This window comes from Dermacentor variabilis, unplaced genomic scaffold (assembly GCF_050947875.1).
Source record: "Dermacentor variabilis isolate Ectoservices unplaced genomic scaffold, ASM5094787v1 scaffold_12, whole genome shotgun sequence".
Lineage (NCBI taxonomy): Eukaryota > Metazoa > Arthropoda > Arachnida > Ixodida > Ixodidae > Dermacentor > Dermacentor variabilis.
Genome location: NW_027460280.1, coordinates 48,010,728 through 48,027,651, shown reverse-complemented (window position 1 = coordinate 48,027,651; position 16,924 = coordinate 48,010,728). Strand labels below are relative to the sequence as shown.

At 43.5% G+C, this 16,924-nt stretch overlaps 1 protein-coding gene across 2 annotated transcripts in view; it reads left to right on the top strand.

Annotated features, from left to right (window-relative positions):
• barr (non-SMC condensin I complex subunit H) overlaps positions 1 to 16,924 on the top strand; it is a 74,951-nt gene that overhangs the window by 32,820 nt on the left and 25,207 nt on the right. For both annotated transcript variants that reach the window (XM_075677171.1, XM_075677170.1), the window contains exons 9-12: positions 270 to 367; positions 6,394 to 6,569; positions 6,724 to 6,845; positions 16,355 to 16,584. In XM_075677171.1, coding sequence (XP_075533286.1) covers positions 270 to 367; positions 6,394 to 6,569; positions 6,724 to 6,845; positions 16,355 to 16,584 — 626 coding nt within the window. The remainder of the gene's footprint in view (positions 1 to 269; positions 368 to 6,393; positions 6,570 to 6,723; positions 6,846 to 16,354; positions 16,585 to 16,924) is intronic.

Below are 16,924 nucleotides of genomic sequence, written 5' to 3'. Positions count from 1 at the left end.
GCGGGAGTACTGCAAAGGGGATAACAGGTGATCTTTGATAGCCAATAACTCCGTTTCTGCTGAACGCATTGAAGTACTTTTGGCTGCAAGGTATTTCTGAAGTAGTCTAGTTTAACTTCGAATGCATTTCTCGACTTCAAGAAAAAGGGCTTCAGGGCCCCTTAAGGTGTATTTATACTATAGTCTTTGTGCATTTATAGACTGAAATTGTGCACCACCATTATGTATTCGTAGGCTTAAATTGTGGGATTTTGCTTTTTCTTTACCAGATTACCTGCGAAGATGTCTGAACAACAGAAATGGGATTTGTGAAGACCCTGGTCTCGTCTGCATGTGGAATGAAAGTGTTGAAGCAGAACGGCATGATGTGAGTATTAAGACAGAACTATATGTCATGCCTCATTAATCAGTTTATTCAAATGATTCAAACATTCAAACACTCCTAGTTTTGATTTCCGTAAGCCAGGTATACTAAATATCAGGGTGGCTCTTCCTTCATATAATATTGTTGACACGTCAGCTCTGGTCTCAGCAATATTCTAAATATGAAGGACCGAAATCGAAATTTTGATGTCTCAACGGATGTAACTATTACACTTTGTTTTGTTCCCAATATGCAGGCCATATTATCCATTGAACACTTTCAGTAATAAATTTTCATACTTCCATCACAAGTGCCTAATTGTGGGCCTGGCATCCATATACGACTAAGGAACATTAATATGATGCTGACCCACATTTAATTTCTCATGACTGCTTTTACTGGTGTACCTGCTTGGCATGCACTGAAAGCTGGCATTTCCAAAGATAGTAAACTGAAAACGGCACCCTCTGTCATACCCTTCTAGTTTGAACGAAATTTTAGCCAAATGGGAACTGTATTAAACTAAATATCTGAGACATTTGGAATAACTATCTTGTTTGCTCTTGCCACTTAATTATTGCCTGGATTTCTGGAGTGCTGTTACTAAAAGTTGTGTGGATTATTTCTTCTGTTAATAACATGGCAACCTGGGCACGTAAGTAGTTTTCATTTTCCAGACTATTTATGCTGTCTGAATTTTTTTATTTTGTTATAGAGTTAAACCTTGATATAATGAACTTAAATATAACACAGTATTTAACTTTTCATAACCTCTTGCCCATAGAACACCATGCATTTAGAACCTCAGTATAACGAAGTGTTTGTATGCGATTTCAAAAAACGAAATTTCACTTCTGCTGCGAAGAAATACAGAGACAATAAGTGGGAAACTTCCCCGGACGCAGGTCGTCAAATGATTAAATTACAAGCGGCTTCTTGCAAACGCACCTCTCAGATGACACACCATGCAACAAGAGCAACCGCCCCAGTGGAGCCGCATCATGTTCCCTATAAAGTCGAAGTTCGATAAGATCCTATCGCAGCCCACGTACTTAGTGCTTTACGCGAGAGAAAGTGTGCGACAAGGGTAAGACAAGAAAGATGGTGGCTTCACGAGTGCCGCCTTCCCGTGCAAGCAAAGGGAAAAAGGGGGATGTGACTATTGGAGGTTGACAGTATTGGAGGTTGTATTGTATCGTTCAGTATTGGAGGTTGCATAATCTCAAGTTTTGGTGACACGTTGTGTATGCGTGCCGCGAAGGACGTGACAACAGCAAGATAGTCAGAACAAGAAGAACGCAGGTTTATTGGGAAGTGTTGCTTTTATAGCCGACCGAGTGATAACGGGCCGACCGTAGCGCGCATGTCAGGAACAGGCGCACGGTCATGCACGCGCCTGATACATCCTTTCGTGTGAGCAAACAAAACAGACTCTTGACATTAGTTAAGCAATTTGATTAAATGCCTCGTCATAGCGAAGGCGTTGCGGGGGTCTAGTGTTACGGGACGATCTTCTCGGAGCTGGGATCAGCACAGAATCCGGTGTTGGCCTTCCTTCTGTGTTGGCTGTGTACTGTTGTGCCCCATCAGTCGTTCGTGACGATTCCGAAGCCTGCGATGTTGATCCGGCCGAAGAATGCATTTAAGGTACCTGAGGGTTGTCGACAGGCGTGCTCGTTTCGGTTGTGTCGTCCCCGTCTTCGCTGCTTGTCTCAGCATACGGCTCATCCGTTCGTATGAGGTGTTTGCGGTTGCGCTGCAGAACTTGCCCTTCTTCAGTTACCAGCTGGTAGGACCTTGGAGCTTGCGTGCCTCTTGCCCTCGCTTTCCGGGACCACGTTCTCGTTCCTCGCAGCCGTACTACGTCCCCTCGAGAAAGCCTCGGCAATGGTTTGCCTTGTGCGTGCTGGCAGTGCATTTTCACCTCAGTGCAGGGCACTTCATGGAAGTCTGGAAGATTGGCTCGCAGGCGCCTCCCTTGCAACAGTTCACCAGGGGATCGCCCATCCTCAAGTGGAGCTGAGCGATAAGCCAGTAGTCCTTGCCAGAAGTCATCCCCGGACTCCTGGGTTTTTTTCAAGATGCGTTTTACAATCTGTACACCTTTTTCTGCCAACCCATTTGGCTGCGGGTAATGAGGACTAGAAGTTACATGTGAAAAATCATAGTTTCGTGCAAACATGGCGAATTCATAACTCGAAAACTGAGGATCATTGTCCGTGCAAATTTCTAACAGGACGCCATATCTTGCGAAGATAGTGCTTAGTGCAGCTATCGCAGTCCTTGAGGTAGTGTCCTGGAGTTGTTGGACCTCTGGAAAGTTCGAGAAGGCATCATAAGCGACAAGGTAGGAGTCTCCAGCAAAGAAAAATATATCCACTCCAACCCTGTACCACGGGCATCTGGGAACTGACCGCATCAGTAGAGGTTCTTTTGCTTGCGCATAAGCATATTTCTTACAGGTTGAACAGCTTGCATGTAGCGCTACAATTTCACTGTTAAGGCCTGGCCAAAAAACAAGGCGGCGTGCCCTCTCTTTGCACTTTTGAACCCCAAGGTGTCCCGCATGAATTCTGGACAATATCTTCTTTCGCATGCTCTGGGGTACGATTACTTTAGGGCCTTTAAAAAGTACCCCATTCACAACAGATAGTTCTTGCGCAAAAGGCTTGAGTTCACCCTCAACGGGTTGGCTCCTTGACAAACGTTCCACCGCTACCTGCAGGTAGCTGTCACGCGCAGTTTCTGTCCGCAATTCGCGCTCTGTCGTTGGCGTCACCATGTAACCTAGGGACTGCACTGCGTGAATTTCCACGTCGTTCATGTTTGTGTCTTGTCTGCAGCAGTCATCAGCCGTGGATCGTGATAACATATCAGCCAGAACTAGGTTCTTTCCTGGAATGTAGCGTAAAACAAAGTCATACCTGAACAGACGAAGAAAAAATCTTTGCAGTCGGGGCGGCATATCATCAATTAATTTTTCCGCTATCGACACGAGTGGCTTGTGGTCAGTTTCAATGAGTAGCTTTCGCCCGTAGATGAATTGATGGAATTTTTCGCATCCAAAGCAAATGCCAAGGGCCTCCTTTTCAATCTGAGCGTATCTCTGCTCTGCCTGTGTGAGAACGCGTGATGCATACGCTACGGGTCGCCAGTCATCGCTGTGACGTTGCAGCAGAGCTGCTCCTACACCATCCCGTGAAGCGTCGCACGAAATCTTGGTTTCCTTTTGAGCATCAAAAATAGCAAGCACAGGAGCTGTGGCCAGATCTTGTGTTACGCTCTTCCACTCCCTAGCGTGGTTTTCAGTGCACTGAAAATCTGAGCGAGACTTGATAAGATCTCTCAACAACACTGTTCGTTCAGACAGACGCGGCACAAATTTTCCGAAGTAGTTTAACACTCCCAGCATGCGTTGAACATCGGGCTTGCTTGTTGGTTCCGGCATTTCAATCATGCTTTTAACGAGCTGTGGGTTCGGTAATATACCATTTGAGGTTATTATGTCACCAAGAAACTTGATTTCTGTGACGCCGAACTTGCACTTTTGTGCATTAAAAGTTAAGCCAGCTTTTGCGGCTGCTTTCAGGACAGCTACTAGGCGCTCGTCGTGCTCTCGCCGCGTTGAACCCCACACCAAAATGTCATCCATGTATATTAGTACGCCCGGTAGCCCGTCTAGAACTTGAGTCATTGTTTGTTGAAACACTTCTGGTGCAGACGATATTCCAAACGGTAGACGCAAAAATTGGTATCTTCCAAAAGGCGACGAGAAAGTACATATCTTCGAGGTTTTTTCATCCAAAGCTATCTGGTGGTAGCCAGAGTTAGCATCCAAGCAGCTGAAGTACGTGGCGCCCGCTAACTTTGCTTCCAAGTTTTCACGCTTAGGGAGGGGAAAATGCTGCCTTTTCACCTGCTGATTGATATTCCTAGGATCCAAACACACTCGTAGACTGCCATCTTTTTTCTTCACAAGTACCAGGGGGCTTACCCAGTCAGTAGGCTCCTGTTCTTTCACGATGATTTCAGCCCGCACCATTCTTTCGAGTTCATCCTTGAGAGGCTCCTCCAGGGCCAAAGGAACACGACGAGCTGGCTGGACAACCGGTACTGCTCCAGGTTTCAGGACCATGTGATAGGGCTGCTTCAGGCAACCAAGTCCCTCGAAGACATGTCTGAAATCCTTCAGAGGACCATATACAGAAGCCGCGTTCACAGCATCCACAGTACGGTGAACCAGTCCCAAGGACTCACTGGCTTCTAGTCCCAGTATGGGCTGGCGACCATTTTTTACAATGAAGAATTTCACCGGAGTGTGTGCATTTCCAACACGCACAATTTTCGACACTGTCCCAAAGCACGTGATGACACCACCGTTATACGCCCGCAGCACTGTGCTTGTCGGCTGTAGTTCATTTGATGGTAGTTTCCGATAGACTGAAAACGGCAAAAGGCTGGCTTGTGATCCCGTGTCTATTTTGAAGGAAATTCCTTGCCCATTAACTTGAGCTTTTACAGTCCACTCATTGGTTTTTCCACCTTTACTGCAGACATCTAAGACATCAAAGTCGCTCTCTTGAAGTTTGTTGACTTCACTCACTTCTGTCGACTTCCTACAGCATATAGCAAAGTGATTGACACCTTGGCACACATAGCATTTTTTTCCAAATGCTGGGCACTGCTTCGGTCTGTGCTTGCGGTTACAACGCGTGCACTGCAACTGTTCCCCGCCAACCTTGCTCTCGTTTGTGCGCCTCGAAATGGCATCGACGCAGCCGTCTGCTTTGCGCCACACCTCATTCTGTTGTGCGACTGACTCTGCAATTTTGCACATATTTTCTGCTTTCAATAACGTCAGCTCTTTCTCACAAAGCATCTTCTCCCATAGCTTAGCGTTGTTGGTACCAAAGACAATTTGGTCTCTTACCAGTGAGTCGTGCGATGCTCCAAAGTTGCACTGCGAGGCTTGTTTCTTTAAGTCACGTAAAAATTTTTCGAACGGTTCTCCTTCCGCTTGGGTCCTCGTGCGAAACAGGTATCTTTCATGCACTTCGTTGGTCACTTCTGTGCAGTAGGCGTCGAACTTTTGTATTAAGGTCTTGTAGTCATCCTTGCTCACGTTCGGCTTGAACTTGAAATTGTTGAATACATCGAGCGCCTCGTCACCCGCGATGCTCAGCAGAAGTGCAGCTTTCGAAGCCTCACTTTTTGGCTGGTCCTTCACTTCCGTTGCTTGCAGGAAGAGCTCAAACTTTTGCTTGAAACGCTTCCACGATGCCGAGACGTTCCCCGCCAGACGCAGGGGCTCCGGTGCCTGCAGCCGTTCCATGCTTCGTACTCCACCGCTGCCGAAGCTAGACCGTCGTAGCCACTTCTGACGCCATGTATGCGTGCCGTGAAGGGCGTGACAACAACAAGATAGCCAGAACAAGAAGAACGCAGGTTTATTGGGAAGTGTTGCTTTTATAGCTGACCGAGTGATAACGGGCCGACCATAGTGCGCATGTCAGGAACAGGCGCAAGGTCATGCACGCGCCTGATACATGTTGGAGCGAGAGGCAGACGAAGCATTTGCTCTCACTGCCGGCACTTTTCCTTATAGCGTCGTCCCAGTGCGGATGACACTATCAGCGGCGGGGATGGAGTGTACGCGAAAGCATGGCTGGCTTCACTTAATTCGTACCGCCGAGAAGATATCGTCCAAGTGCGTGGCATGGAACCGTATCATTCGTCGCCGATTCCCAAATTTATCAAAGTTAATTGTTTTCTCGTTCAAATTTACTGTTGTCGATTGCCCAATAATTTGGAAAATTGTGCGTCCCCTTTCTGTGTAAGAAAACCAATTGGCAACATTACTTATATGCATAAAAGGTCAAATTTTAATACAGTGAAATTTCTATATAATGAAGCAAATTGCCAACTTTACCGACTTCGTTGTGTTGAGGTTTGACTGTACTTAGTTGGGGTGGGAGAATATTTGAATTCGAAGAAATCGGCACCTACCTCCTTTCTTTTTCTCATTCCAGACCCCAGGATTATCGGACATGTCCAGCCTTCATATTCCGAACTCCAGTGTTGCAGCCACGGAGGAACGAGGGCCAAGTCTGCCCTATGTAGGTGACTGCAATGACCTGGATGACGGGAGTGCTGATCTTTTTGAAGATGCCTGTCGCAGCCCAGAGCGGCCTGACGACTTGATCAAGTATGTGTTTGAATACCATTTTTCTATTTGTTTGCTTTTCTCAATGCAAAAATAAAGATAGGTGCTGAAGAACAAAATTGTGTGCTGATAGAGATGGATCTCTTGGTATTTTGTTTCTAATATCATAAGTGGCATTTTTCTTTCTTTTTCACAGGGGTGGCATGTCGGAGCTTGTCAAGTATCTTGCACCAGTACCTCAAGATTACTCATATTTCACAGACAAGTTGCCCTTTGTGCCACATGGACCAGAACATTGGCGTCTGCGCATAGGGAAAGGTACTCCCTTTGTGCATTGTACAGGGTGTCTACCAACCGAGAAAACCGGGAATTCTCAGGGATTTTTAACAGTCTGGAAAAAGTTGGGGAAAACTCAGGGAATTTGTGCTTCTATCAGGGAAAAGTAGCTGTAATTTTATTGAAAGAGAAAGAAAGTAGCGGTAAAGCTGGCTCGAGTAGGAGAAGTTGCCAGTGTTTAGTCAACGACCGACTTTCCGGACGCCCGATAATTCGGACGGCTTTGCGGCACCACCATGTACCCCATAGCGCCTATGTATAATAACGTCTGAAATTTCGGATGCAAGAACCCTTCGCCATCCGATTTTCCGGACTTTCTGCCGTCATGGCAGGTCCAAAACGGCATTAATAAAACAACCACCACCGCCGCCGTTTTGATTACCTCGTCGCTCCTCGAACCGGCGCTCTCGCACGCAGCTCTGCTGGCAGCCGTAGCCACCACCGCAGCAATGCTAGGCCTAGCTGCTTCTGCGTTCGCTATTAAGCGTCTTGCCGTTCTGTGCCGTGTTTTTCATCGAAAAAATTCGCCGCTGTCAGCAATGGCACCGACTCCGCCTTTGTGGTCCTTGCGATTGGCTTTGAAGCTCGGAAAGCACGACGCGTTGCATAATGCTGGTTGCCGAAAGTCAGCTTCGCCTCGCGACAGCAGTATTACGCGGTGAAGCGTGCGCAAATTATTGCGGTGAAGCTCAACAAGCGTGGGAAGAAGTAATTGTCACGGGACAAAGTATGTATTCCTTAATTAAACACGCGTGCACCCACTGCCTCCTGTCACAGGATGAGCACCTATTTGGTGAATTAAGTGTACTTACTGGCAGGCCTTCAGAGCTTTTTCTGATGTGCTGCAGCAGCAAAAGACTTGCAGTGGCGTACCAACTATTTCTAGAGTGCGTGTGGGGGGGGGGGGCAAACCGCAGACGGTCTAACCTTTCGCTCTCTCTCTCTCTACACACACACACACACACACACACACACACACACACACACACACACACACATATATATATATATATATATATATATATATATATATATATATATTGACAATTACTGTCACAATAAGTGAAATAGCCTGGATATGCTTCTGTTATAAGTATATTTAACCGACAGGGACCTATTTATCAATCACACATGGTGAAACACGGGGCCAGAAAAATTAGCTGCATTTACATTTATCTCTTGCAACTATATAACATCTCGATGATAAGGGGCAAAAGGCAATGAGTGCACCCACAGTGGTCTCGGATTGCACCCAGTAGCAGCAGTACAGCGTACATAAAAAGGCACATTTGCTACAAAGAATTTAAATAATTCGACAAAGAATTGTACTTGCTGTTTAAGTCTGGAACATAAATGTATCGCTAGTTTAGGTAATAGTACTGTTGAGGTTGTAGGCGACGACGCACAATCAACATAAGTTACTTGCAATATTCATACACAAAAAAAAATGAACTCGCCATCCCGGCCTTGCGACAGTGGATGTCCAGCGAAGCTGCTAAAAACCACCACTATAACTGCTGAGGGGGGTATGCAATGCTTTAGTGCTTTATAGCCCCCCCCCCTTCCAACACACTCCATTTCCACCAGATTTGATATCTGCTGAGTTCACAGTTATTCCAGGGCAATGGGATAAATTTTGTTCGCAAAACACATTCATAAAGCTCCGAATAGTGCGTAATATACTAAAAATATCATAATTAGTTCTTTATCTTTGAAGTTTGCCTACATATTGGTGATAATGCGCCCTTTATTTTCGCCAAATATAAACAAAATGTATTGTTTAGTTCATGGAGGACATCGCTGAAACAAAGACGGAAGGTGTTATGACGCATGAAAATAAGGAAAGAAAAACGATGGCTCATTATTATTTACGCTTTTAATCGAACCAGGAACGTACAAATTTTGTCACACATTGCAGTTACAATGGCCCCCCTCTACTTTCCACAAAATATGAACCTGTTGTAGACTACAGCTGTGTCAAGACACCGGGAAGCACAGTTGATAGCGGCCCTATCACACGCTCTAATGCTTGAATAAGAAAATTTTTCAAAGGCTATATTTGATCCAACCATTTTGCACAGGAAGTTTCCATTGGGCACCAACAATTTTCGCTAAATTTGGTCGTGGCGGCTTTTATAGTACTGCCAGAGCACCGAGCTCAATTCTTCCGCTCTCGTTAGACACTCTCAAACACGCTGGAGTGCTCGCATACATAATTTATTACCTCCACATCACCCATTAATTTGTCCTTACAGTCACCAAACCTAACGAAGCTGCCTTCATTAGTTCTGTGAGGACACCAGCCGAAACTAATATATCATGCATGGCGAAGGAAGAAAAAGAAATGAGGGTTCAATGATTATTTGTAAAGCTTCCCAATAACCCAGAAATATTAAAACTATGTGACACATTCCACTTGAAATGCTGCCTGTTCCTTCAAAGTAGAAATTATCTTAAGCTCTCTTGGGACAATAGCAGCAGCGTGATAATTTCAAACACTTGTTCACAATTTTTTGATGCTGTATTTGATCAACATGCATTTATCATCGTACATAAACTTGGCGTATTGTTCCCCTTATGTTCGCACGATTTTATCTGAGTTGTTATTGTAATTATGCACACGCAGCAGTCTAAGTCTTACAGCGCTCATAAAACAGACTAATAAGGCTATGGAACACTTGCATACCTATTCTACTTGAAAATGCGCATTTAACCCACCCGTTTGGAGCATTGCCTACACCTTATCCATACCATGCCCCTAATTTTCCCTAGAAATAAAGATGCCTTGTTTAGCTCACCAAGAACACCGGAGAAACAAACTGCGAATCTTGCAATATCCCCTTCAGTCACGGCATAACATTTGCGAATGCAACTTATTTTTGCCATTACTGTGTCTTGGTCACAAGGAATGGACAGTGAACATTCCGCTTTGAGTAAATTGCACGTTCAGCTTTCTTAAGCTACACCCATTCCACTTCTCAGTGAAATGTATCGCTTCAAATGACTGCTTTCATGAAGGCATTGCCCTCTTTGACGTCCCTTGAAAGAGGGTGATGCCTTCGTGAAAGCGAAGTGGGGGATTTCGGTAGTAATCGCAAAAGATTATTTCTTCCCTTGATGTAATTCTTGGGCCCAATAATTAACCTCTGCAAGTAATTTGAGCGGGCGATTCAATATATTTATTGATGAAACGTAGCACGACTCACTGTACAATTAATGAATATTAGTTACTATGCATTTACGATCGGTCACTATAAAATTGAGAGGCATTCTCCCGCCTTGACTTTGCCCTCTATATGGAGTCTCCGGCACCTTGGGATAAAATTGATACAAATAGCTCATCTTGGAAAATATTTGCCTCTCTACGCACCTCGTTTTTATTCATATTTGAGAATGTCTCACGATGAGTTTTATGCATTTTTTTCCAATATATCTTTATTTCGCTGTACATTTTACTAACTCCTCCCTTCTGTTTATTTTTTGAATAAAATAAACACTACCCCTTACTATTCAAGCTGGATTAAGTAGTTTCTTTAATTTTTTAACATGCTTACTGAGAGTGACACCATCAGGCGACATGGTGTCAGCCCGTCTCTTGACATAAAACAAAGTTCTGTGTCGCTCAGGGAATTTTGCAAAGGCACTCAGGGAAAACCTGGAAAACTCAGGGAAATTGGAAATGTCAACTTGGTAGGCACCCTGTTGTAGTGTGCTAAACCGTAGTACTAGTGGACTTTTCTGTTAATTTGAGGCCAGCTAGTTTGATTTTTTAGTTAATTCGATCCTGACCAAAAGTCCTGGCCGATGCCCATAAATTTTTATGGGCCAAAGCTTTTGTTATTTGGATCATGATATTGAATAATTCAAACCGACTGGTCAGCATGCACGAGCCTTTTTAGAAGCTTTTGTTGTTGAGGAAATACCAGGTTTTCTTGGTGTTCAAATTTTCCTTGCTTCTTCTAAAGGCAGATCTTTAATCCAGTTTGCCATTGAAGCGTTCTGGTGGTATACTCAACTACTTTAGGAAGGTCTAAGAACATTGCCAAGCTTGCTGCTTGGCCAAATTTGTAGTTTGAATACCGTGTTTTTAGGCACTTCGCTAGATTATTAGTGGTATCAGTGTGGGTAGCAGAAGAGGTATCAGTGTGGGTACTTGAGCTGATAGTGTAGGGTAGCCAAAAGCACTGGCAAAGGCCCTGTGACTTTCTTCTCTCCTCCTTCTTTCCCCCTTCTATTTTTTGACACGCTTCTCTACGCAGCAAATATGCTTCACCGCAATACATTCTGTATGCTTCGTCGCATAACATGGCTGTACTGCGGCGAAGCTGACTTTAAAAACATACAAAAGCAATTTTCAGTAAATATATTGTCACGAAGCCAACACAATCCGAGAGAGACGTTCTACCTGGAGCAGATGACAAAGAAGACTGGTCTTTCTGGTGTGCAGGCTGTCCACCATCTCGGTTGTTGCTGCGTCATCATCATCATCAGCCTAGTTACGCCCACTGCAGGGCAAAGGCCTCTCCCATACTTCTCCAACTACCCCGGTCATGTACTAATTGTGGCCATGTTGTCCCTGCAAACGTCTTAATGTCATCCACCCACCTAACTTTCTGCCGCCCCCTGCTACGCATCCCTTCCCTTGGAATCCAGTCCGTAACCCTTAGTGACCATCGGTTATCTTCCCTCCTCATTACATGTCCGGCCCATGCCCATTTCTTTTTCTTGATTTTAACTAAGATGTCGTTTACCCACGTTTGTTGCCTCACCCAATCTGCTCTTTTCTTATCCCTTAACGTTACACCCATCATTCTTCTTTCCATAGCTCGTTGCGTCGTCCTCAATTTCAGCAGAACCCTTTTCGTAAGCCTCCAGGTTTCTGCCCCATATGTGACTACTGGTAACACACAGCTGTTATAAACTTTCCTTTTGAGGGATAGTGGCAACCTGCTGTTCTTGATTTGAGAATGCCTGCCAAACGCACCCCAGCCCATTCTTATTCTTCTGGTTATTTCAGTCTCATGATCCGGATCCGTGGTCACTACCTGCCCTAAATAGATGTATTCCCTTACCGCTTCCAGTGCTTCGCTACCTATCGTAAACTGCTGTTCTCTTCCGAGACTGTTAAACAATACTTTAGTTTTCTGCAGATTAATTTTCAGACCCACCCTTCTGCTTTGCCTCTCCAGGTCAGTGAGCATGCATTGCAATTGGTCTCCTGAGTTACTAAGCAAGGCAATATCATCAGCAAATCGCAAGTTGTTCAGGTATTCTCCATCAACTTTTATCCCCAATTCTTCCCACTCCAGGCCTCTGAATACCTCCTGTTGCTGCGTACCTCAATGTAAATATATTGTAAATAGTAATGCCTCTTACATAACATCTTTGTGGTGGAGGTGGTGGTTCTTCCCTCTAATCATCACGGAGCTCCGCAACGGCCACCTTGTCACAGGTCCGACCATGTCACTCGGTGCCGGAACATTGAGCGCGTGTTAATGTGCTCCTTGTGCATACGTGACCAGCATGCTGTTGAGATGCCAGCTCCAAGCACTCTCTTCAGGCTATCGATGATTGTATTGTTTACACTATCACAGCCCAGGATGTGATCTCACCCCAGCACCTGCATTTTTGTCGCATAGGAAAGCAAACATAGCACATGCCATATGCACGAACTATGCATCCCAGCCCTCAGCGGCGCCAGCCGGGATGCATGGATGCAAGCACCATCTGGTGGTGTTGCAAGAAACCCAGCGACATGCACAGCAAGACCATCATAGTGCCTGGATAGTTGGAAGAAGCAGAGGAAGCTTCCTTTTAAGAGGAAGCTTTAGCTCGGGCCCAACTCCGACGCGGCCTATTCAAATACATGTAAAAAAGCAAAACCGTTTTTCTGAGATAACCCCTGGACTGATTTTAATGAAATTTGTTGCATTTGAGAGAAAAGGTCAAATTCTAGTGACTGTTGGAAGTGGAATTTTGATTTAGGGCTTGAATTTTGTTAAGAAGATTTTCAAAAATTCAGAAGTATGAAAAAAATAGAAGCACGAAGTTTACAAACTAATAGCTCTGCATCAAAAACAGATATCGCGGTTCTGGAAACGCCATACATTAGATCATTCAAATCAGACATATTTGATGTGTCATTTTACGTCTTACGTTAATTTGTTATGTTGTTTACTAGGGTTCTGCAAAAGTTGTAATTACATAAATTTTTTGAGATTCATGTGTACCTAAGATGTCAAATTTGTCTGCTTTAGATGTGCTATCAGATACAATTTACAGAATTGTGATATTTTTTCTTGCTGAGTTACGGAGTTGTAAACTTGATAGTTTCATTTTCTGAAAATTTGCGATTTTTGCCAATTTTTAATAAAAAAAATTGACGAACTAAATCGAAAATCCGAAACCAACAGTCACTAGATTTTAAGTTTTTCTTTTAAATGCAACAAACTCCATCAAATTTGGTGCAGTGGTTGCCGAGAAAAACGAATTCTCCTATTAAATGTATTTAGATAGGAGCACCCGAGCTAAAGCTTCCTCTTAATACTTTATGTCGAGGTTTAACTGTATTCAAGTTCAACTCTGATCTTAAACGTTCACGTGCCCCAAATTGATTATATCAGGGTGTCTACCAACCGGGAAAACCGGCAATTGTCGGGGAATTTGAATAGTCTGGAAAAACTCAGGGAAAATTAGCTGTAACCTTATTGAAGGGGAACGAAAGTCGTTTTAATGCTGGCTCCAGTAACAGAGGAATTGCAACGTATGCCGTGTCATCGGCAGGAAATATTGCCAGAGTAGTTAACGACCGATTTTTCCAGACGGCCGATTTTTCGAACATGCTCGATAATTCGCACGGCTTTGCGGCACCACCACGTACTCCATATAGTCAATGTATATTGCCTTGACTGCAGGTCCCAAATGGCATTAATCAAAGCCACCACCGCCGTCATTTTTATTATCTTGCCGCCTCGAACCGGCACTCTCGCACGCAGATCCGCTGGCAGCCGTAGCCATCACCGTGGCAACGTTAGGCCTAGCTGCTTCTACGTTCGCTATTAAGCTTCTTGCCGTGCGGTGCTGTGTTTTTCCTTGAAATAATTCGCCGTTGTCAGCAATGGTACCGACTCCGCCTTTGAAATCCTCCTGATTGGCTTCGAAGTTCGCAGAGCACAACGCGTTGCGTAATGCGTCTCCGAAAGTTAGCTTTGCCTTACTACAGCATTGTTACGCGGTGAAGGATAACAAGCGTGGGAAGGGGCGATTGTGAAGGGACACAGTATGTATCCCTAATTATACACGCGTGCACCCCATCTCCTGTCACAGTACGAGCCCCAATATGCCTAATGAGTGTAGTGGCAGGGCTTAAGAGCTTTTTCGGGCGTGCCTATGGCAATTTTAGCCCTTAAGGACAGTTAAGGACATGCATTCATTTTTTTCGGATGTTTTTGTGGCCTCTAGGGAGTCCGAAAAATCGGACTTTGACTGTACAACTGACCAAGGCGATGCTTCAAATGATCCATGGGGTGAATGCGTGGCAGGAGGAGGATGAAAATAGAAAGGACCAACGCACCGACGAATTAACGGGAAAGGAAGCATGCCACCGCCTCTTTGAAGGAGCTTGAGCTCAAAAAACAAAGTGTTGGCTGACACCGAGATGTAGGTGTCCCTCATTGAAACCAAAATAAACTCTTTAAAACAGTGAAACCCAACATAGATGTTGTGTACGGGCTGAGAGTATGTCAGGACCGTTGAGGTTGAATTTCCAGCTGCAGAGAGAAAATATTAGTCGTGACAAAGTTCAGGCCTCATACCGATAAGCCTGCTATCAGTTGATAGAAATAGCTTATATTCAAAAATATTTACTTATGTATGCATCTCCTTTTCATTCATATTTGATAATGTTCGACACAATTTGGAATGGGTTTTGCCATTTTTTTTGCTATGCCCTCTGTTTTCTTTTTAAATAAAATAGAGATTACTCCTTACTATTCAAACTAGATTTAGTCATTTTTTTTGTTTAAACATGCTTCTAGAGAGTGACAGCACTGAGCAACATGGTGTCAGTCTGCCTTGACATAAAACAAAGTTCTGGCTCATTCAGGGAATTTTGCAAAGGTGCTCAGGGAAAACCTGGAAAACTCAGGGAATTTGGAAATGTCAACTTGGTAGACACCCTGTTATATGTAGTGCTACTGTTTGTATGTGTCAAATGATGTGAAGTAGGTGGTCTGGGGGCATGAGAGCTTTCATAATAGTTGACCCTAAAGCTAGTCTTCTACATTTTCATTTTATTTATTAATACTGTCAGCCTCATTCAGGGGCTGTAACAGGAGTGGAAAAAAAAATGAAACTGAACAGCAAAGTAAGTAGTACAGAACATATTGAAAACCATAGTTATACATTGGTTAAGGAAAAAAAAAGATCTCGTGAAATGCACACATAAACAAAATCAAAAATGCATCAGTCAGAAATCAGAACAGCAATCTTATACAGCAGCAATCTGACCTCATCGCCCTATGCTAGTGCCATAGATGAAATTATCTAAGTGGCGTAGAAATTCAGCTAATGATGTCGACCGAACAGCAGAATCTGGAAGAGAGTTCCAGTCTCTACAAGTTCGGGGAAAGTAACTAAACTTGAAACAATTATATTTTATAGTCGGTAATGGGATAAACTTACTATGACGATGCCTTGATGTTTCATTAGTTTTGATCTCAAAGTAATCTAATCTAACAAAGAAAAAAAAACGAACAAGTAAAAGGCTTTTACATTTACGTATACCTCACTGAAAAATGTGATTGATTTCAGTTTTAAATTGCAGCCGCAAAACAGTAACTGAATGAGTAATAAAAAAAGTAGCCTATTCTTTGTTGTTGCTTTCAGTTTGCTTTCAGTTCATACATTGTGAAGTTTCATAAAACTACTTGCACCAAATTAAGCTGGTGTAGTTTTCTTCATTGTTTTCGACATGCAATTTTCACTAGATGTAGTTGGTATTTTACTTCAGTGGTTTCCTGCTTTTCTTGCAAAGTTGCAACTCTCAACACTTTACAGGTGTACACTCTAGCTGTGCATATCACTATTCACTTTCTTTTGTCATGTGTTAAAGTGCTGAAGTGCCAGATGTTTGAGTTGATGTGTGTGGATGTGTTCAAGGTGTACAGTTTGGATAGTTTGACTGTTTTTGTTCATTCACTGAGGAAATATTCCCACAGGCTGCATTGTGTTACAAAGTAGCACACTTTGTGCTATTTTCTGAGTAATATAATTGAATAATGTAGCTAGTAATCTGCTGCTGCAAAACATTATAGAATTACTATCAATATTATCACTCAGAAAAAGTGTTGTTACAAGTACAAAAAAAAGAAGCTATAACTGATTGTAGGTCATACCTGTAACACATTACATTCAAGTCTTGTTAAATCTCTCTAAAGGCAGATATAATGCCTGTAGTGCATCTGACAATAATGTTGTCTCTCTACATGCAGCAAAGGCAGCAGGACCAGTAAGAGCACGAAAGAAGGTTGAAAAGGTTGTCCCCTTATTAGATTTTACGAAGATGCAGCCTGACTTCACTCAGTTTGCAAGATTGAAGAAGGACCCTGTTCTGGAAAACACAACGATGAATTCTTGGAGTAAATCAAAAAATTTGATGGCTCAGAAAAAGAATGGGGAAGACATTAGTCTAGGTACCCTGGTTTTACTTGAAGACCACAAGGCAAGTACTGTGTTTGTATCTAGCTGCTGTTGGCCTTATGTTTCTGAGGGGCATTGCAGCTTTGGCAGTAACAAAAGATAGACACTGACAGCGAAGCTACACAATTATCTTGCTGAAAGAATGCTTACCAGTGCTCAAGCAACACACCTAAAGCATCTGTAAAAGATCAAGCGCTATTGTAGTATTAACGTAGTGATAATTACTTCTTGCAGTATTCAGGAGGCCATGCTAATGTATAGGAATAATGGAATTTCACCTCAGAATCAAATTGTAATTGGCTAGCGCTAAGTAGCAGCGAAAAAAGTTGAATATAGTAACATTTATTTATTGTGCTCTCCAG